Genomic DNA, 23,484 nt, shown 5'->3' with positions numbered 1-23,484 from the left:
TCCTGGTCTAGAATGACTAGCTGGAGAAGAGTTGCAAACATTGTTAACTTTTTCTTGTAAGAATAATGCAAGCTCCTCACCGAGGGTTTGTGTAATTACAGTTGGCAAGCTGGAAGCCAGGGATGTTGAAAGACAAACTCTAAAAATCTCCTTGGAGGAGTTGGCAATGTTATCAATTCTTGCAGCATAATACAGTGCTCTTGCAAGCCTGATCCATTTCTTTAAATTACACAATGCTATTTGGTAGCTAATTCTCCTGGGAAGAAAGTAGTGAGATCGCCAATTTTGTTTACACGTATTACAGGCTTGTCAAGTAAGTTTAAGTTTTTCCTTAAACCAGGGGGTTGAAGGGCAATTATGGTGCTCATGAACTGGTGCGAGAGGTCTAACTCAAGCGATATCTCGTTGTTAAAATTAGGTACGGATTCCTGAAGAGTGGAGCTAAGCTGGAGAGGATCATGTCTGGGAGTGACAGCTTGTCTGAGAGCTATGGCTGTATGCCACGAGCATTTGAGTACATATCGAGAGGATTTGTAACCATGTATTTGGTGTGACCAGCACAATGCGTGGGCTCCAATATTAATTGCATAAAGTCGAGGGAGGCACAAGTATTAAACTAAATGTGTAGATGTATTCACATGTAAATTTACTCTTGCACTTTGGTATTAGTATAAACATTTTTGCTATTCATCGTTTCCTTGTGTAGATTTACACCTGAATGCAGACTTACATGTCTCCACCTCCTCAGTTCAGGGTGAAATATCTAAAACAAAATTTAAGAGTGTAAAGTTACTAATAGAAACCTTTCACACTCAGGTGGAGATCTTCGCTCCTGAGGCAGGGATCTCCCTATGAGAAAGCATAGGGTAAAATAATAAACATTTTTAATTCTATAAAAAGTATTACAAATATGTTAATGTAAAATGAATATATAAATTAAGTTAAAATGACCTATTAACCTAGAACTAATCAAATAAAATGTTATAGCACCCTAACTCATCAAATAACATGTTTATTGCATGGTTAAAAATGTAACGTATTAGTTCAATTTATAGATATTATGTTTTAGTCAATGTTTTTTTTAAAAAGCACCTGCATTAGCATTGTAATATTTCAATTCTTAATAAATGTAATTAATGGTATTGTTGTTTTAAATTCATTTAAAATAATATAAAGTTTTTCTTTAAAGTTGGAGTTTAGTTTAATTTGTTTTCTCAAAGTTAAATCATTTAGGAAAATATAAAATATTTAAGTCAAACTTTATAAAACAAACAATTTTTATAATAGTTAATTTTAAAGTCAGAAAATTGTAATGTGTGTGGCATGTGTAGCTGCAGATGCTGTGCATACTTCTGCCATTTATTGTTGGGCTTTGACGTGTACAACTTCTTTTTGGGTCAAGAGGTATACCTGTCCCTGGTAATGTGTATGGGCCTCACCTCCATTGTTAGATTGTTTTTTTCTCCGTGCCAAAGTCCTCCTCGAAGCCCTGCACGTTGACATCGACTGCAGCCCTGGTGCAGGTTCAGAAGACACCCTTGTAGACATAGGTCTAGACGAGGCATTTGGCACCGAAGACTTGGGAACCGAGATGACCCGATCCAAAGCACTCTGAGCTGAGACCCACTGAGCTGAAGCACGCTTCGGCTTCCTCTGGGCGTCGACCCTCTTCGGCTTCTTTCAGGCTGCCATCTGCAGCTATGTCCTCTGCTGCTTCTGAGGTTCTCAACCAGCCAATTCTACAAAGGCTTCAAGAACAGCTTGATGCCAGGCAGCAGTGTATACACATTCAGCCTGCTTTGGGACGTTTTGGCTGTAGTAACTTTAGAAGTGTACTTTGTAAATAGTAATGGGCTTACTCTTTTATGGGAAGGTGTTTGATTTTGCATGTCCCTCCCTTAACCCCACCTATTTAGAAGTAAATACTCCCCATTTTCCATCCACTTACTCTAGATTTCTCTCACATTTACTACCGAAACCTACACCTACTTTTACAGAGATCTCTGCATAGACAAATAGGATTGGCTGTGGTCTTTGCACCTAGATTTGGGAATAGCATTTTGTATTATGTGAGTGGTACTACTGTATTTTTACTTCAAGTACTACAAACTGCAGCTTGTGTATAGGGCCCATTGAAATTTAGCACACAGGAGCTGGTCAGCCCAAATATTAAAATATCCGTGCAAGTGACAGTTAGATGAGCTAAGTACTTGGACACCATTCAATCAATCAATCAATCAGGGGTTTATATGGCGCGCTACTCACCCGTGAGGGTCTCAAGGCACTGCACCATTGCACTGTCCCTACCCTTATTGTGCACTTCTTAGTATATGTTGTGTGCTTAGTGTTGTTGAGGTTCCATTTAGAAGGCTGCAAGGAGTCTGACCCAAGGAATTGATTGACTAGCCATGCATGACGTAGTCTATGACTGCCTTCATCTGGGAACAGAATCCATTCACTTGAATGTTTGCTTGGTCAGTTGTACAGAATTGAGATGGTCCTGGTGATCTGTAAATGTCTTTGTGATCAGAGCTCTCTCTCCAGCTCAAACTGAGCATGTCTTCAGTATCTACCCTGAAATGATTTCTAAAAAACCATCCTATGTGCTAGTCGGCAGTATTGTGAGGACTTCCTGAGTTCTTGAAAACAAAATGTAATTAATTTATGATTCCCTTATCTTTTAGACCGGCGCTCTTACTGTATCCTCCACGTCCCTCCCCGATCACCTTGAAGGCCTCTCTTCCACCAATATGAGTCTACCATGTCCCAAGTTCAGACCAAAAGAGAGGGCAAAGCATCCAGCATGGCAGTAGAATCATGTTCTGCTGCTGACTGCATCTGTTCTTTGCCATTCAGGCAAATTACATTACTAGCTTATAAGGGGTTCATTATTCAAGAAAATCTCTGGGGGTCAATTACGTATGACATTATCACTCCCCACTAGAGGAATCCTACATCACACATTTATTGCCTGGAAACAACTGAGCAGTTTCTAACCTGTCACATCCCGCACATTCCTAGAAAAGTAAGTTACAAGGCAAGTTAAAGATAGATCTTTATCATCTCTAGCCGGGTTTCAGATGCCTTAAGGAGCAGAGCCCTCGCTTGCTCACATTATTGAAAATTTCATCAATGTAGACATGGGCAAGCAAACAGCAATGATAATTCTTGACCTACCTGGTACCAGTGGTGCCATGAACCGTGAAGGTCTGCTGAAAATACTCAATAAATGGACAGCTACAGTCGACACATTCTTAAAATTGATCTCTTATTTACTCTTCAAGCAAACCGATAAAATGTGCATCAGATCAGAGGTATTGTTGAATCATAGGGTGACTTGCGACATTCTAGAGATTTGCACTTTCAACCTTGTTGTTCAGTCTTTACATGCTCCCTCTGGCCTGCATACTTGAGCATTATCAAGTTTACTTTCATGTGTCTGCTAACTATATACCCACATTAATTCAGCTGAATTATGAAACTGGTACCAAGCAACCAATCACAGGTTGCTAACCCACAAACACCATTGGGTAATAGCAATCCTCATTTGCCAGAACGGAGAAAAAATCAGAAATCTTGATATTGAGAGAGCCAGATGATCAGAACATACTTTTTTTTCGATGGGGCTTAGAGCTCAACTTCTCCTGTGTATACTCACTGGTTACACCGCCAAGTTAATCGAATCCTTAATTCCCATCAGTGTCTGTCTTTAGTCAGTGCGGTCTATATGACTTCCTTGGACCATCCCTGGTCATTCCTTGTAGGTCATCTATCTCCATTTTTTACAAGTATATGCCCACAAGTCACTTAATCTCGTTCCTTGGTGGACTATATAGAGATCTACTTGAACAGTCTACAATCAAGCACTCTCATGCGTTTGTTGTGCCTCTTCTGTCCATGAGTAGAACCAAACAGAGCAAAGATAAATATCTCTCCTGTGCCTGTCTGGAGGCAGTGGAATCGCGCCTAGGCGTTAATCTGTGATCTCTTCATATCATTGGTTACGGCTGGCTTTCTACAGCCCAGGCATGCAGGTTTTCTTCCATCCTCTCCGAGTCTGATTACTTAAATTCTATGCCAAGTTTTCCTATATCCATTGCAAGCTATATCTCAATAGGCTGTACTCTTCATATGCCTGAGGGAACAATCGCATCACCACTAAGGCATTGAATAGACCTCTACAACAAGCCTATATCCAGTCCATACAGTGTACTGCTACTTTCTCACCTTTTGGCAGTTCTATTGACCCACATAGTCTGGCACAGTCCACAATAAAGGTGGACCATCCTAAATGGAACCCTAACAACACTAGGCACACACCAGCTAATGAGAAGTGCACTATCATGGTGTCTCTACAGGGACTCTGTGGCAATGCAGTGGTATCTGAAATATGGGGCAAGTGTCCACGCTTTTCCTCCTGTGCATGACAAAATACTTTCACCTGTTGTAATAAGCTCAGACAACTGTCTCTGGCAAGGGGCTTATAATAGCTGGGCTGACCAGCTGCTGTGTGCTCAAATTCAATGGGCACAGTACAGAAACTGCATTTTGTAGTATGTGAAGTAGTAATACAGTAGTTCCACTCACATACTACTAAATGCTATTCCAAAACGTATGTGGAGAGACCACAGCCACTCCTATTTTCCTATGTGGAGATATCAGTAAACCTAGGTGTACATTTTAGTAATAAATGTGGGAGAAACCCAGGGGAGTGTCTGGAAAATAGGGAGTTCTTACTTCTAAATATGGGTAGTTTAGGGAGGGGTCTAGGGAAGGAAATGCAATTTCAAACACCCTTCCATAAAAGAGTAAGCCCATTTTTATTTACATAACGTGTACTTAGTACACTTCTAAAGTTACTACAGCCAAAAGACTCGCATCACGCTGCACCTCAAAGCCCCACTGGCTCCCTGTCAACTAACCAGCCCCCTCCAAATTCCTCACGCACAAATACAGTGCCTTACATAACATTGGCCCAATGTACCTCAACAACCGCATAAACTTCCACAAACCTACCAGACACCTGCATAGCCAAACTCTTACTCGCAACCCCCCTCGCCCCTACAAACGCGGACCAGATCATGCCTTCTGCCTCAATCCAAAAACCTGGAACGATCTGTCCCTACGTATCAGAGCCACCTCCTCAGTTCTTGAATTCTGCAAGAAACTGAAGACCTGGTTCTTCGCCTAGCCTCTGCCCTGCCTCTGTCGCAACAGCTCCTGCCCATCTGTATGCTTGAGCCTTTCTGTATCGAGCTCTGTAAACCTGAATTGTTTAGGTGCCATTCTGCTTCTGGCCACTAACTCATAAGCGCTTGAATGGATGCTGTAGTACTTTCCCTTTTAAGGTTAGAGAATTTATATGGATATGCATTTTGGTTTTCAAACATCTACCGAGAATTACTTCTGGTGGCCACTAGATGAATACTTCCAAGTCTCAAAGATCTCTTGTTTTCTGGATCATTTCCTTTTTAGGTCTTGCTTGACTGCGCATCTTTCATTAGCCCATATATGATCAAAGTAAAAACAAAAACTCAGGAGTACTACAGAGTATGTCTTTGTCTCGGCCTACATGTTGAAGGACAAGAGTATGTGTTTTGATTAGGCAGAACCCGTTTGCTTCCACAGAAAAAGTGCTTACTTAGAATGGTGTTTTCTTTCTAATTCCTAGTTTTAAGATTTATGGGCTGGAGAGGCTTTTTTAAGCTCTTGGGCTGCCAGAAGTTAATTCAATTGTTTATTTAAATTTATTTTTTTAAATGATATTACTAATACATTTAATTTATTTCAAAAGGTTTTGTTTAATATATTTAATTAATGTATCTAATATACTGAACGTAAACCCTAAGTACCCCATACTACTACTAAACTCTACCCTTCTGTGAGCTGCAGAAACTGACTGTGCTTAATGCTACCCATCCCTGAACCCAATAAACCCTTAGTACCCCTTAACACTATCTTTCCCTGATCACTAATAAGCTCTTACTGCCTTTTAACACTACCTTGATTCCTAAAAGCCCCTTAAGTCCCCTTAATGCTACCCTTTCCTGAACCCTACAAACCCTTTACTACCCTTTGCAGAACTATGCCTACTAAAGGCAGGCGAAGCCTAAGGGTGAAATACTTGGACAAACTGGGAATCGAATTACTGAATCCTTACTGAATTCTCTAGTAATTCATTATTTCGAAGGTGACCCTCAGGGGTCTACTTGAGATCCCTGTTACTTCTCATGCCACCTGCACACCATTATTAATGCTCAGGTATCTGGAACAACATGGAGGAGTTATGGGGTGATATCAAGGACATCTTTACAAGGCCCTTAGTGGCATAGAGCAGCATGTAAAAGCTTACCTCTTTAAAAAGTTAGAAGAAAGATTTTTTTTTTTTATACAAATCTTTTTATTGAACTTTTGCATCATACAGCATGTACGGATAATTAATGCATTTCCAATGTAATACAAATAGACGTTTGATTCAGATACAAGGATTCATGTAATACTTCAAGACATATTTCTCAGTGGTACCACAATTGACCCTACCTAGCCCCCTTCAATGTGTTGATGTCAATAGACCCTAAACTCCCTCCAAGCCCCCCAGATCTTCTCCAACTTTTTGGGGCAGCCACGTCCATGATAAATTACCTGTTCTGCCCTTTGACACCAGTCTACGTGTAGCTCCTATTCCTCCACTGTTGGGGGCTCAGGTTTCCCCCATGGTCTAGCTACATTGCTCTTGGCTACACCAGCTGCTAGTGTCACCCATATTGCCTGGTATCTGGGTCTTGGTTCCTCCGCCGATATGTTCAGCAGGCGTTCCTTAACATTTAAGGCAACCTCCATACTCGTGACCCTGGACATCACCCCACTATCTGTCCCCAGAGTGTTTGAATTTGTGGGCAAGCCTAAAAAAATATAGAAAAACACCTGCTTCCTGACTTCAGCCCTACAAACACACTGGTGACACCACTCACCAGTCTTAAAGAGGGCCGTTCAAGAGTATTACGATCTATGCTGGATCCTCAACTTTATCAGGCGAAAGCGGGCTCTGATGGCAATTTCCCTTGGGCTCTGAGGGCCTCAGTCCATTCCTCATCCTCAGTGTCTCCCAGGTTTTCTGTCCATTGCTTGCGTAGCTTCACCATCACATCTGGAGAATTGTTAAGTAGTGGTTTTTATATATTACACAATACCCTTTGTGGGCATGGGATCTGCCAGGAGACGGTTTTCTAGCGGAGACCACTCTGGCAGGCTCTCCCCCTCTTGTACATGTCTCCAGAGAACATGACCCAACCATAGGTATCCGTTTCGCTCAGCCTCCGCCATGCCATATTCCTGACAAGGGTCGGCTAAGGGTATCGGAGCCTGTCCCCTCCAAATGTCCCCTAGGTGCTCTATCCCTATCAGTTCCGACCTGGAGAACCCCTTCAGGTTCCCCACCTCCTTAAGGAGGTCACTGTGCCCCAATGGGGTACGTGTCATCAGTCGACCCCTCCATCCCAGATATTGCATTGCTCCTCTTAACGCCCTGACCTCAGACTGTTTATGGGGTGACAGATCCTGCTCCCCCCGCCGCTTATAGAGAATCGACTCATACTTCCCTTGGCCCATTATGGATCTGTCCACTCGGTATGCAGGTTCCTGTTGGTCTGGAAAGACTCAGTCGTTCATTACTATTAACTGCTTCGCCCAGTGGTAGAGCTTGATGTCCGGAACACCCAGTCCACCATCGTAAACTCCCCTCTGCAGCTTGCGCAATGCAATCCAGGGGGCTGAGCCCTGCCAAAGCAGCATCCTCACCTCATGGTCAATTTTTCTGAAATATCATATTCAGATTACAGTGGGGAGTGTTTTGCCAAATATATAACTACAGAGGGAGGGTTGTCATCTTACAGAGCGACACCCTCCTTATCAGCGAAGAGAGGCAGATTCTGCCAGTGCGCCATATCACCTCTGAGTCTGTCCACCTGGGGGAGTATATTGAGGTGTATAAATCTTGCGGGTCAAGGGTGACAATTATGCCCAGATACTTGAACCCCTCTCTTACAAATGGGGACTCACAATCTGATGGAAGGCGGGTTATTCTCTCTCCCCCCCCCCCCCCCCCATGGGAACACAACTGATTTAGACCAATTGATACAGTTGCCAGAATACTCACCAATGGGGTCAAACATCTGTAATAGACGGCTCATGGAGTTATAGGGGGTGAGTCATGTACAAAAGAATATCATCTGCATAAAGCGAGATGCGTTCTTCCCAGTCTCCACCCAGTGATAGCCCCCGATCACGTGTTCTTGTCACATCCATGCTGCCAGTGGCTCAAGGGCTAGTGCAAAACTCATGGTCTGTGAAGAGGGAACTTGCGGAAATCCACTCCATTCACCCTGACGCTTGCCAGAGGTGCATGATATAGTAACCTGACCCATTTGCAGAATTTGGGTCCAAACCCCATTCTGGTCAGGACTGCAAGAATGTTAACCACAGGAGATGCTGTCGAAAGCCACTGTTGTGTCTAGGACCATTAAAACAGCTCTTCTGAGTACGGTGGCGCCGTCTGACTCAGAACCCCATAAACACGACGGAGATTAAGGCGGGTGCTAGAGTGAGGCATAAAGCCTGATTGCTCAGAATGTATAAGGAATGTGTTCACTCCCCCCCCCCCCCCCCTGCTATCTAATTGCCGGCGCGTTTGCCAATACCTTGACCTCCACGATAAGAAGCAATATAGGCCTATAGGAGCTACACCATGAATGTGGCTTGCCTGATTTATGGATTATGACTATCGTGGCGGCTCACTGGTCCCTCGGTACCTGACTCGCGTCCCTAACCACCTGAAACGTTTCTAGCATCGGCTTGGCCACACCTGCTGCACAGACTTTGTACAATTCACAGGGATACCATTTGGGCCCCCAGCCTACCCTGACTAGTCCCCGAATATCGGATACTATCTCCTCCCCAGTCAGATCTGCCTCTAGGTAGTTTCTGCCCTCTTGTGATAACAACCGAGTAGCGATGGTTTGTAAAACCTGGATGCCATCGGAGAGTACAAGGCTTTAGTAGTAGGGGGCAAGTGTATCTGCTGTATCTGTATTGGTTCTCTCTACCACCCCCACCGAGTCCTGGACCTCAATCACCCAGTTCTGACCTCGCTCTCTCTGGTCTAACCAGGCCAGTAGCTTGATGGCCTTGTCTCCTATATTGTAGAGACATCTCTGTGATGCCAAGGCGTGGCTACCGGCCCTGCTCCATCCAAGGCACGAAGAGCGTCCTACTTCAGCCTGAGTTGGTGGCATAATCCCTCTGAGCAGTCCAGCACCACCCATTCCTCAAGGGACAATATTTTTCTTTCTAAGGACTCCCCCTAATACCTTAGTTCTTTCTTTTTCCTCCCAATGAGGGCCAGGACTTGGTCCCTAAGTGCTTTTTTGTGGGCGTCCCTGAGGGTACAGGCGGAGGTCACCGAGCCCTGGTTCTGCTGAAAATAAAGAGCCGTCTTTTGTTTGATTTTAGTCTTCCGTGTGGCCATTTTACGGAACAGCGTGGGACTCCGAGGGTTCCTACAGATGCTCTCCTGTGGGAGAGGGAGCGGATATCCCTCGCGTACGTATAGCAGAATTCCGAAACAAGCCTGCAGTACCGCCATGGGAGGCAGCGCGCTCCCATGGCGATCTCCGTGTTGAAAACGCTATGATCAGATTCTTTCCAGACTTAACTATGGAAGTGCAAACACAACGAAGGGGCTTTGAATAAGTGAAGAGGGACCTACGTGACAAAAACGTTAAATATATGATGCTCTACCCGGCCAAACTTCTAGTCATAGACGAGGGCAAAACCTGGCACTTCACTGCTCCGGAGGAAGCCTGAAGCTGGGTTGAAGGTTGGCATACTGTATGAAGAAAAGGGCCATGAGCCGACTCAACAAGAATGGGAGAGCGGAGGCAACAGATCACTGGAGTGGGGCCCTGGAGGACCCACGACCCACAGATGACTTACGGGTCACGTGAGCATAAATTGTGTTAAGTGCACTCTTGAGGTAAACTGTTATAACCTGGAAAGCTGGTTGAACCCCGTGAGACTGCCGGTTTGTTGGCTCAGGGAGGGTGGAGGTTTGGGAAGCTGTTGGCGATGGGTGTTTCTCCTTTATATGGTCCTTCAGAGATAGGCACGATTCAGTGGAACACGTACGAGAGGTGATAAGGGGGTATTGCTACACTTATTAAGCTATTTCCTATCTATACAAGTTGGCGTGGGCTGCCCTCCCTTACGAGTTAATGTTTTGTAACAGGCAACCGGCACTCTGCAAGTTGGGGGCTGGTTTAGGCTCTATGAGCAGGGAGGAGGGAGTTTGGGGGTCACTTACATATTGTTAGATTTGTTTGGTTTCTGTATTTACAATGATGCATCGTTACAAGTAATCTTTTACGGGGTAAGGTGGATACAATAGGGATCCATAGGACTCATCTACCCATTCCACTCCGGGGAGTTTCACAGAGGGTGCGTCATACCAATTAAATGGCAAGCCACGGTACGTCGACACATGCTAGTAGCAACTTGAAGGTATGACATGGAATGTAAATGCCCTAGGCCATAGGATTAAGCAGACCCTGGTCCTGCAGTATTTGCGGACACAAGGCCCAGACGTGGTTCTTCTTCAAGAAACGCATTTGAAGGGCACGCAATACAGAGACTTGGATTGGTTTGGGTAAACCCTAGTGGCACACTCCGGGTACACCACTGACCCACATGGAGTGGGAATACTACTCAAGAAATCGGCCCCACTCAAGATCCATCGAACATTGCATGACCACAAGGTAGATAACAAGGTAGATACGTAACAGTCACTGGCACGTGGGAGGGTGGGACAGTCAACCTCTGTTCCCTATATGTTCCGCTGCGACTCTACCAGATGTGGGAGTTCCCCTCCTGGCCCTCCTGGCCGAGACATTGATATTGGGGGAGATGTTAACCATGTTCTAGACCACACATTGGATAGAACTGGAGGGATACAGCCAAGCAGAGGTGAGGGCCCGCTACCCTCCTTCATAGAAGTATTAGGACTAGTGGATCAGTGGAGACAACACAACCCCTTGTCACAACAATATACATACGTCTCTCATGCACATGCTAGCTTCTTTCGCTTAGATTACCTCTAATGGGTACTCACTCCCCACACTCCCACTGATAATCCCCCCATGCACTCCTCCCCTGTCTCAATTCAATTTTGCCTGGGAGTAGGGGGGGGGAGCGCGCGTCAGAAACCTTCCTGAGCTCCCGCCAGAACTCCGATGCTGTACGCATATCTGGCTGGGCCGCAGTTCCTATGTGGCACTGATGGCCACCGGCGTTTGCCCTACCAATCACTCCCGGCCGGGGCTATATCTCCACCACTGCCACACCAGATACAGTGTTTCTGGGGGGGGCTTTTCGCAGCAGCGGAACATGGCTCAGGTACTCTCAGGCCACGAGTGCCTAGGTCTCACGGAGCCTGCTTGGACCGCTGCTGGTTCCTGCCACTCGCTCCTTCAAGGCTCTCACCGCCCCTTAACTCCCTCCCTACGTAGTCCCTGAAGAGTATCCACTGGTTCCCCACCAGTGGATACTCTTCAGGGACCCCGTAGGCTGTCTCTATCCCTTACGCACTCTGCCAGGGCACCCCCGACACTGGTCACCTCCGTCTCTTCTTCTCGCCTGGCTGGGGCCAACCCTCTCCCAGCCTTGCACCAACATTGGCATTGTCAGTGGGGGGGGGTGAGGGGAGCGCGCTTCTCCGGAGCTCGACGCCCAGTACGGCCAAGACTCCCTCAGTCCACGAATTTTCGAGGCTGTCGGGTCGTCTCCTTCGGTCCCCCGGGCCCCCACAATCCCAGGATGGCACCGATCTGGTTCCAGATGGGCGTTCCACTCCAAACCAGTGATTTTGTCCGAGATACAGCGCAGATGGTAACGGATTGTGAGGGATTACGTGGCTGGCTGCTACAGGGCTAATTTAGAGTGCGGCCATCTTGGTTGGTGGTTAGCCACGCCCCTCGAGAAGAAAGTTTTTAAGATACGAGTGTAAACACTTTTAAGACGACATTCTGCAACTTATGCAATGTATAGCTGTGCTGCATTGCCAGAAATGGCACTATCCCATTTATTGAGTCATTTACAGAATGTTTTGCTGTTATACCACAAATCATTGATACCGTTAGCACAACATATTACCACACATGTAGTGATAAATGAGCAAACATTGTTTCTGTCTCTTTTTTCTTAATTATTCAGTAAAGTTAGCACCTGCATTTTGCTTATATTCTGGTACTAATAGGTACAAAATTCAAAAATGGCATTACATGGACTGAAAACCACTTTTCACACATTTTATTGTATATTTTACAGTTTCCTGTGTATTTTAGAATACCCCCAAAGTAGTATGTCAATGAATGACAAAATACACTAAATATTATTGCATGTCTATTCTAAATTGTTCATAATAATAGTCTATACAGATAAAGTAAAGTTGTCTTTTTAGGTCTGGCTTGACAGTGCACCTGTCTGGACGGTGTATGTTTAGCAATTCTTTAAAATATGCATTGAGGATGGCTTGGGTTTAGCTTTACCCAAAGGATTAATCTTATCCTCATGCTATAAGCTGGTGACTTATTGTTCCATATTCCAGAAAGTGCTTTCATTAAAATGCATGAGGGATTATTCTAAATCTGAAAAATAAAGTCATCTATCCTGTTTGTTACATAAAGTTATTTTTCTCCTGCATGCATTCAACACAGAAAGCAATATTTTTTTCTACTTTTTCCCAAATAATTCTCAAAGTCAGTAGAACAGGATTTGATTAACACCATTTGTACTTATAATGAATGGAAACCATATTTGTGAATGCCTGTGTTTAGATTTGTTGGTACATTAAAGTCAAGTATATTGGATTTACCAGTGCTTGTTTGTGTACCTTTCTGTACTAACTGTCATCCATCTTCATTACTTTATCAAGTATAGCTGCCTGAGCTTCATGAAATTTAAGGTATTTAAAATTCATCTATAGTAGTTGTTGGGATGGAAATGGCCCGACCCTCCATGGTGTGAGTGCTCTACTGCTGGAATCTATTGATTTTGGCTCCAGCCTGTCACTAATCAAGCATGTGCCCGAAGGCCTAGGCTTGTCCATTAATATCAATAATGTCCTGGACCCGTGTCATTGGCCTGGAGGGTCACCCAAGAGTGGAGACCTGCGGGCCCACTCATGTAAAGTTCTCCTACTACATAGTAACGCTGGTCCTAGTGCTAACAACCCAGGCCATATTTGGTAGTATGTATGAATGTGTGTGACCTGTGTGGTACATGTATAGTGTCTGAGTGAACCAGACTCATGGATTCCTGCAGGTTCTATTTCAGAAGCCTCTGGCCTGTTCATGTGTATATGATGGAAGGGGGGGGGGGGGGGGAGTGGTTTTTGCAGAGAGTGAAATTGTATTGCTGACATTCCTTAAGCTGGAGGAAGGTGACCTACCCCCTAAAGTGGAGAAAGAGGAGGTTGGGGCTATCTTTAGCTGGAGGGAGCAGTTAATTAGTCTTCCTCAGCACTGCCTTTTGGGCAGTGGTGAGGGTGAAGGGTGGGACTGCAGTCTCTGCTCACAATGTGACAAGTCCCTCAGGGGCAGAATGCTCACACATCTTCGTGCCTCTCTTGTGGGTGCTCCAAACTGGAGATGATCCTGCTGTGAGAAACATCACATTTCGCAAAGGCTTAGTTTGGAAAACAGCCTGGAAAGGACACACAACAAAAGAACTGGCCCAAATCGTTTCTGAATGTATAGACTGAATACACATCCCCTTTCTGCTGCACCTGTATAAAAGTGGAAGCAGTCGACCTACTTGTGGTTTGAGTTCCAGGTTCTTTTTGCCTCAGGAACAGGATGTGGCCCAGAGATCCCAGAGGGATGCTGTGCAACATGATTTGCTATCTGCTACGATCCAACTTTCCAAAGTTTTGGGGACATCACTGGGAGTCTGACGTGGAAGAGCTGTCTTCTGTTCTCATGCTTCTAGAAGCTGACCTATCTGAGAAGAGGGAGGAAGTAAGCCAACCCTGCAGAAAGTGCCGACTAAGGGGGCAAGCAGAAGCAGGCGACACCCTGCAGCTGAGGGTGCATATGTCAAGGGGCAAATGAGAGGCGTGCTCCTGGATTGTAGTATTCTCTTTTGCTGTGGGGTCCCATGGCAATGATGTGAATGAAGTGTGCCTGCTGTATTTCTGAACCCCTAAGCACCAAAGCAGACCGAGCAGCTGCAAGTCGGAAGTGTGGCCAGAGCAAATTGCCTCGCTGGAACGACTGACTGAACCTGTGTGGCCCAAGTTACTGACTCTGCATTGCTTGTGGCTTTGAAGCTGCACTGCTACTCTTTAAGAAGTAAAAAAGGAAATGATGGACGGAGTGTTGAACATTGCAAGCACTCACCCCCAGTCAACTGATCTGGGTTTAATCCATCACCGTTCTTTAGCCCACGGGTGGGCTAAAGAACGGTGATGGATTAAACCCAGATCAGTTGACTGGGGGTGAGTGCTTGCAATGTTCAACACTCCGTCCATCATTTCCTTTGGTTATTGCTTTGTTCGCCATAAGTTGGCAGGGTATGCTCAGACATGAGTCCCTTGCTCACTTTGCCACTGGATTCAAGCCAGCCTGGCTGAAGACGGCTGAAATGCCAGAAACCGGTCCTAGGAAGCTTGTTTCCGGTCCAGGGAAGGCATGGCTTGGCAGTTCTGGCTAGACTGTTCCCATGAGGCACAGGGTCAGACTGATTTGCATATGGCCATGTTTGAACTGGGGTGGCAGAGTGGGCTAAAGAACGGTGATGGATTAAACCCAGATCAGTTGACTGGGGGTGAGTGCTTGCAATGTCCAACACTCCGTCCATCATTTCCTTTGGTTTTTACTCTTTAAGAAGTGCCTGCTGTTACCCCGTGACCTAGATCCTCTCGACTTACCCTGCAGCTGCAAGAGGGTCTTCAGAACCCATTGAGATTGCCGGTGAATCTGGAGCCTGTCACATTTGCTACCTGCCTGGGGACTGGATTGCTGATGTATTCTCAGCCGGCGTGTCTTCCATCCTCAGGAGAGAGGATGAACCGGACACATGCTGCCGACCCGACCATGAACAGGGAGAAGACTTCCATTAGTGAGAAACTTAACAATGGGACAAAAACACTAGAACTCAGCGCACAAACTCTACATGATGGGGGAAGCATTGCACCTGTGCTTGGAACTTACGACTAATAATTTACATTGAGATAAGGGAAGGTGAGTGGGGGGAGCAAGGAGGAGCCCCTTGAACCCTCGGTACAGTGGCCCAGCTCCAGTGATCATTTGTACCTGCTAATTAGTGGTATTTCGTTTTTGAGTTTATTAAGATACTTACTTTTATGAAAAGATAAATACTGAATTGGAGAGTCCATTATTGCGCTATTGAGTGACTGCTGAATGCTGAGCTTAATGCACCCCCCACGCAACCTCGCTAAGAAGCCTATAACTGCTCACCATCGCCGCCACTGAGTGTCAAGTGCTGAAAGGGTTGTACTTGGTCCAGTTTGCAGAGCCATAGTAAGGCAGACCTGGAGACATCAGAGGCAAACGGCCCCAGCCAGCATGGCTCAGGCCATGTATCCCCCTTTTGCCCCATGTCCCCTCACTGTGCCCCCTATGGGGCCTGACAGTAGTGCATGTGATTATGCTCTGGGGATCTGGTTTATTACGGTTGACATTTGTTTAGCTATGCCATTGTATGGGCTCCCTGTTAAATTCTTTTTAATTTGTTTTTGTTTTGTATACTGCTATCCCCTTGTCTTCCTTAAAGGGCCTTATTCAAGTCTGGCTTAAAAGGGAACAAGGACTGAGAGAGTAAGAGTCACAAGGGTGTGTAGCTTACACTGAAGAGCGCCTCATCCTGATTTACTCTCATGGCGCTCAATTACAATCTTTCTCTGACAGGCCAACTCTTACTGAAGAATTTCATACAAAACAAATCACCTGTAGACTAAAAAGAACAGGCCTTTCAGCTGTATAATAGCTATTGTTGCATTTCTCTTTCCAGCAGCCTCATCGATTCGACAGAGTACAGTCAGCCCCCTGGCTTCAGTGGCAGTTCACAGGTAAGAGGGGTGGCACTTGGTTTCAATATTATCATTGCCCTCTGCCCAGAAAAGTGTATCTACTTTATTCTACCTTTGGGTGTTAAGTTTTTTATTTCTCTAAAGTGACATTATGATACAGTAAAAATGCTTCGTTGTTTCTGATAACTCTTATTTTAGTTTTTTTTAAGTGAGCTGCGTTTTTACTAGCAATGAAGATAATGCACCAGTGCAGCTGATCAGATACATAGCCCTTTAAAAACGATCTTGATTTTGGGATCCTCCCAGGAGCTTCCGACTGAACCAACTGCCCGATGATCATATGGGACCGCCCGAGTCGCTTTCTGGAGAGTAGCTACCAGGGCCGGACTGACCGTAGCAGGCATCAGGCGTGTCCCTGGGAGGCTGGAAGGGCGGGCCGGTTTTGTAGTAGTGGGGGCGGGTTTTGTTACTGGGGGACAGTTTTGCAGCACTGCTGCAATATCAGCCCCCATTAACAAAAGCAGCAGTGCTTCACACCTGCAATGCCTCCTTCCTCCCAACCGAGGAGGGGGGGTGGAGAGACAAAATTGCCAGGGCTGCTCCGGGTTTCCAATACGGCCCTGGAAGCAGGGATGGATTGGGATTAAAAATCGGCCCGCTCACGCTAAGAAAAGTGGCCCACATTTGCATATTGCCTTTCCGCAAAACACTGCTTCGGTGAAGTTTTTTTATAAAAAGAAGGGGGGTGGCCTCTGACAGAGGCATGTTTTCTAAACTTTACTTAGATAAAAAAAAGGCACTGATTAGTTCACACTGGTGAAACACACCTGTATACAAGAGAGGCCACTTCTGCCCAGGCACCATGCCCCCCGGGGAGTGATACCTCTGCCCGTTGATAAAAGGAAGGTAATGGACGCCCATCTGCCTTCAGAAAGTCTACTCAGGCACCCACTGAGGCTCCGCTGGCATCTGAACAACACAGACACCACCCAAATCGGCCCCCAGGCTCTCAAAAAAGCAGCCCACAGCTGGAACTCGGACACCGGCCCCTCGGCTATTGCCCGAGTGCCCGCCTTACCAATCCGACCCTGCCTGGAAGCCACAGCTGCGCCCAAGATGCCGGTGCAGCTGTGAGTGGCTCCGAATAGCAGTGGTGAGACAGGCCAGCCCGGGGCAAATTCAGCCTTGCAGACTGCGGCCATTGCATGCACCACCCCGTATGCCTTGGGTGCTGAAGTGAGTGGGAGAGTACCCGATTTAATTTTGGCATTTGCGACCGCAGCTGAAGGGACAATGCAGTTGCAATGCTTACCCAGCAGCTGGGAACTTCTGGCCCCGGGGTAAAGAGGCATCCATTTAACAGGACTGACGATCTGGTGCTGACAAGCCCAGCCACGGTTGGGAGGTGCTGGGGGGGGGGGGTGAGCTCAACAAAACTGTTCTCATTACGCCTCTGACTCGAAGGGTAGCTTAGCTTTATCTTGTACCTAAAAAAGATGATGTCATGTGCTGGCCCTGGGGGACCTATGGTCTAAAACAAGTGTAACATACAATGGGCTGGTGGGGGGATACTTTTCTCGGACCCTCACCACCCACTCCTCCCTCACCATCGAGGTATACATACGACGGCATGGAGGTTGCATTGATAGCTGCGGGCTCCACCCTGTTATCGGGATGACACATTTGAACGTGTAGGCTCCTGGGTGGAGCTGAAGGAGCAGCCAGATTCATTTTCTGGGGGAGCAAAAGCTCGGGCTGTGATTTTTGAGGACCCACTCAAGCAGGATGGAAGCTGGCATGCATTTTCGTTAGACCCAGAGGCGACAGTGAATAGCCATACACACCGGCTGACTTCAGCCATACACACTCCTGGAACTGCAGCAGTGGAGTAGAGCAGTCTATGGCAGTAGCATGCCCAGCAAGCTTGCGGAACCCAGGACAACTCCAGGGGATGCAAACTGAGACTGTGGATGGAGGAGGTAAGGAGGGGAGTGGTGGGGCTGCTCGTGCCCGGGGTGCCACGGCATTGGGGACTGTGAGCTTGTGGGGTGGCGATGTGATAACCTTTTCACATATCATGATGGGTGTTTGCCCTCCCCGCTGGTGGCGGGGGCAGCTCACTTTCGACTGACGGCTGGCTCCTGTCTTCCCTGGCATTTTTTGGTACTGCATGAATTTCTCACAAGCTTTGTGGAGGGTCTCCCCTCGTGCTGATCTACTCCACTTACGCATGTCTATGAACGCTGGTGACGCCTGGATATCTGAGTGACTCAGGAGTGATAAGCCTTGGGTACACTGTAGGGGGTAAAGCAGAGACTAATGGTGACTACCTACACGTCTGGCTGAGAATTCACTGTTGCAAGGAACTAGCAGGGGGTGCTTGTACCCAGGGTCCTGCCAGAAAGAGCCATACTGATGCTTTAGTCATAGAGGGGATAATACTAGCCCAGTCCTGCGTGATACAGCGCTAATGGGTGGCGGGACCAGTCGGTAGTAGCCCCAGCCACAGCTTTTGGGAGGTGTCTCAAGAGGATAATGGAACACGCACTGTGTCAGTGGCTGAGGAGACGATCCTGAGGCACCCAAGACACCACACCAGGATCCCTTGCGCCAGTCGGGTACTAACCGGGACCCAATGATGAATACACTAGACTGTGATCTGGAATCCCACACGGCTACCATACGGTCAGCACTAAAGGACACAGACTGCCCTGGTACCCATAATCGATGCAGTCACTCAAGGGTCAACTCCCTTCGGACTGATCATAGGAAACTGGTTGCCCGAGTGGCAAAGACGGAATCTACATTAGCCCTCACCGGCCCAACAGTGTCAGAACATACCACCCAACTACAAAAGATGGCGCATGAAGTGGCTCGCTTGCAGGAGAGGGTGCTGAATTGCTCCCGCCTAAATAATATCCGTTTAGTGGGAGTCACAAAAGGGGCAGAGGGCCTGAGCACAGACCTTTTCCTGGAGGAGTGGCAGGAATTGATGGTATTGGGATCTTCAAAATGGTTTAGCGTTGAAAGTGCCCACAGGGTGCCGGGCCGACCACCACCTACAGTGGGGTCTCCAAGAGCGATCGTAGCTCAGAAGTGAATGAGTTTTGAGGCAAGATGGCGTCCGAGTGACATCTCCGCCGCGATGCTCTGCTGATCGGAACCCCTAGTGACTGCTCTATACGCTCTGTATGCCTTCAAAGTTAAGAATGCAGTAAAACAAGAGTAATGCAGCGGAAAAACCGTTTGAGGCCTATGAGCTGCAGATTACACACTGTGCATAGATCGCCATCTGGTGTTGGGCCCGGATCTCTGCAGTTGTTTTTCCTCTTGGAAAGTCTTTGGAAGTCACAAGGTATGTGACTCCTCCCTTGGATCGTATTGCGCATGGGCTTCGGCTCCATCCTCAGATTGTTTTTTTCCGCCATCGGGCTCGGATGTGAAATCTTCGCGCTCCGGTTCTGAACGGTTTCCAGTTCTTCTATCGACGCGCAATCCTCTCCCCCCTTTTGCGGTAATGTTTTCGATCGCGATCTTCTCACTCGACGCGGCTCTCATCGATCCAAGTCTTCGATTCTGGTCGTCAACGAGGGCCTTCGGGCCCACCCAAGCTCTGGTCCTGGCTGATGAAAAGGACTCCATTTAAAAAGTGTCCTCGATGTGGGTCCAAGTTTTCCCACACCGATCTCCATGAGGTATGCAACCTCTGCCTCTCTCCTGAACACGAGGCTCGAGACTGTCCGGCGTGCAAATCCTTCCGGTCCAAGAAAACCATTCGAGACCGAAGGGCGAGAAGAACCATGGCACACTCGTCGACAGCGATTCTAGACGACATCTTCGGAGAAGGCGTCGACGCTCCGGAAGGACAGCACACCGAGGAGGGCCTCGTCAGCGCCTCCTAGGCCGACGATTCAGATCTCGAGGACATCACTCCTGCACAGAGGGTCGTGAGTACCAACAAACACCCACACCCTCGACGGCATCCAAAAAGGCTTCGGTCACGCCTTCGCCCTCGGGCCTAGGCACGACCAAGGACATTGCTTCCGACACCGCGCCTTCGGGCCCGGTAAAGAAGCCGATCAAGCTTTCCGGCAGCTCGTGCTCGAGCCAGCCTACCGTCGGTGCCGAGAAGCTCTCCTCCACGCCGAAAAAGAAAATGGCCTCCTCCTCGGCACCGAGCTCCACACCCAAGCACTCGGTGCCGAAAACAAGCACCAGCTCCTCGGTACCGACACCGTCCCCGAAGCCGAGCAAAAAACATAAAGCCATCGACACCCACACCTCGAAGCCGAAAGCCATTGCGGAGCCAAGTAAACACACAACCATTTCGAAGCGGCACAGTTCAAAATAACGAACGGATGCAGACTCCAAGACAAAAAAACCTAATGCCCCGACGCCGCCTTCGGCGCCGACGGAGCAGCCACTCACCGAAGAACTATTGAGGCGTGATCCATTTCAAAAAACATTGGTCAAGGACCCTAAGACTGGACATTTGATGCTCAGCATCAGAAAGAGACCGCTGGACAACCCTGCCCCAGCTCCACCTCCAAAGAAGAAAGACTTTGGTACCTCCCCTTTGAGAATACCTTCACCTCCTCCTCCTCCTCCACCTCCTCCTCCACCTCCTCCACCTCCTCCTCCACCTCCTCCACCTCCTCCTTCTCCTCCCCCACCTCATCATTCCCCCACACTCTCTCCGGATCATGATGATGATGATGTCTATGATGACAGGAGACAAGCCCGATGACCAACCCACAGGACACCCCACTCCTACAGGCTCCCCAGACCCATGGGATGACTATAACATTCCAGACATCCCTAATGTCCCGCAGGATGATCTCTACCCCTCCAGACTATCCCCCCCGGAAGACTCAATGGGGTTTAACCAATTACTCCAGAGGGCTGCACACTACCACGGTGTAGATCTCCATACTGACCCCGTGGAGGAGGACTTCCTCCTAGATACTTTCAACACAACACACAGGGCCACTTCCATCCTGCCCATGCTCAAAGAAGTTATCAAGCACGCACCGGAGGTCTTGAAAGACCCGGTCAGAGCCAGGGTCATCAACACTCGCATCGACAAAAAATATAAGGCCGCCCCTACAGACCCCACCTACATCAGAGGGCCAGCACCACTAGACTCCCTAGTAGTGTCTACTGCAAGAAAGCGTGCAAACTCACAGGCACCACCACCTGATAAGGAGTCTAAACTCTTGGACGCATCGGGCAAGCGCACTGCATCCCAGGCTGCCAACATATGGTGCATCGCAAACACACAAGCGCTTTTGGCAAGATACGACAGGGCAAATTATGACGAACTAGAAGCCATAATGCAACACCTCCCTGACAAATATAAAAATAGAGCCAATGAGCTAATACAGGAGGGCAAAACCATTACCAACACCTCCATTCGCTGTGCCCTAGATGCAGCTGAGACCGCCTCTAGGGCAATTAACACCAGCGCCCTCCTGCGTCGGCATGCCTGGCTACAAATTTCAGGTTTCAAACCAGAGGTGCAAGCTTCGATCCTGAACCACCCCTTTGACCAGGAACATCTGTTCGGCCCAAAAGTGGATGAGGCCCTAGAAAAATGAAGAAAGACACATACGCCGAAGTCTATGGGAGCCTTACAATCGCACCCTCCCAGGCGCTCCTTTTGCCGCTCATCCTTTCGAAGCACCTCCAAAGGCTACTCCTCTGACACCGCTTCTACTTCCTATAAAGCCCCTACACAATCCACCTTTACAAGTGGTTACCAAAGAGGAGGCTACAGGGGCAACAATAATAAAGGCAGAGGCAAGACAAACACCTCCCGCTCTGCCTCCACCCCTACCCAATGACTTCCCTCCACTCCCCCCAGACCATCCCACTCCAGTCGGGGGCAGACTCCAAAATGTCCTTCCTGTCTGGACTACCATCACCTCAGACAAATGGGTAACGCAAATAATTTGGTGAGGCTACTGCCTCGAACTAACATCTACCCCCCCCCAAACATTCCACCCAAACAACGCCCAATGTCACAGGAACATTTAGCACTACTAAAGCAGGAGGTAATCTCCCTCCTACAAAAAAGTGCGATAGAACTCGTTCCTACCAACCAACAAAATATGAGAGTTTACTCCCTATATTTTCTCATACCAAAAAGGGACGTCACTCTAAGGCCCATCCTCAGACCCCTAAATCATTATATACACTCAGACCATTTCCACATGGTCACTCCCCAGCAGGTACTCCCACTGCTCTCCCAAAACGACTTCCTGGCTACCTTAGACCTCAAGGACGCCTATTTCCACATTCCTGTTCACAATGCTCACAGAAAGTTTCTCAGATTTGTAGTGGACGGTCAACACTATCAATTGGAGTGTCACCACAGCACCACGGGTGTTTACCAAGTGCCTAGCGGTAGTGGCAGCACACCTGAGAAGACAACACATTCATGTCTTCCCATACCTAGACGACTGGCTCATAAAAGCCAACTCATACAACCAGTGTGTACAACACACTCAAGCCACTATCCAACTACATCATGACCTGGGCTTCACAGTAAATCACATGAAGTCCCATCTGCAACCATCCCACGTAAAACAATACCTCGGTGCCACCATAGATACCTCAAAAGTGCTAGCCTACCCCAGTCCCGACAGGATAGCAAGCATTTAGGCTCTCCGTGCCAAATTTCACCCAGAACACTCTCTTCCAGCTCGAGTGTTCATGCAACTTATAGGAATGATGGCATCTTGCATATTCATAGTACCTCACGCAAGACTCCAGATGCGTCCTCTCCAAGAGTGCTTAGCGCGCCAATGGAACCAGGCCCAGGGTCAATTGACAGATCTGGTGTTGGTAGACGGTCGTGTCCAACGCTCTCTGCAGTGGTGGAACACCACAAACCTTTCCAAAGGACGACCGTTCCTGGACCCGGTTCCACAAATAATACTAACAGACGCATCGCTCTCCGGCTGGGGAGCTCATCTATTACACCTCACAGTGCAGGGCACATGGACGCCGCAACAAAAGTTGCTCCACATCAACCATCTAGAGTTACTAGCCAAGGCCTTTCAAACACATGTCTCAAACAAGGCCGTCTTAGTCCGCACCGACAACATGACAGCCATGTACTATATACAAAAACAAGGAGGCACGCACACTCCGCAGCTCTCTCACCTAGCACAGAGCATATGGAGATGGGCCATACCCCAAAAAATCTTTCTCCTAGCCCAACATGTCCCAGGAGTCCAAAACACTAGTGGATCTGCTGAGCAGACAAACGCAACAGATCCACGAATGGGAACTCCATCCACAAGTTCTTCACCCGTACTTTCAAATGTGGGGGCATCCACAGATAGACCTCTTCGCCACCCACGAAAACGCCAAATGCCCAA

General features: G+C 47.6%; 1 protein-coding gene across 2 annotated transcripts in view; it reads left to right on the top strand.

Moving 5' to 3' along the window:
* The window catches only part of COP1 (COP1 E3 ubiquitin ligase), a 689,508-nt gene that overhangs the window by 169,923 nt on the left and 496,101 nt on the right, over positions 1-23,484 (top strand). Inside the window, exon 9 of one of the 2 annotated variants that reach the window (XM_085601600.1) lies at positions 16,081-16,138. In XM_085601600.1, the coding sequence (XP_085457726.1) occupies positions 16,081-16,138 (58 nt within the window). The remainder of the gene's footprint in view (positions 1-16,080; positions 16,139-23,484) is intronic. The other variant, XM_085601601.1, reaches the window with a different exon arrangement.

This window comes from Triturus cristatus, chromosome 4_2 (genome assembly GCF_964204655.1).
Source record: "Triturus cristatus chromosome 4_2, aTriCri1.1, whole genome shotgun sequence".
Lineage (NCBI taxonomy): Eukaryota > Metazoa > Chordata > Amphibia > Caudata > Salamandridae > Triturus > Triturus cristatus.
This window is presented reverse-complemented; position numbering and strand designations above follow the sequence as displayed.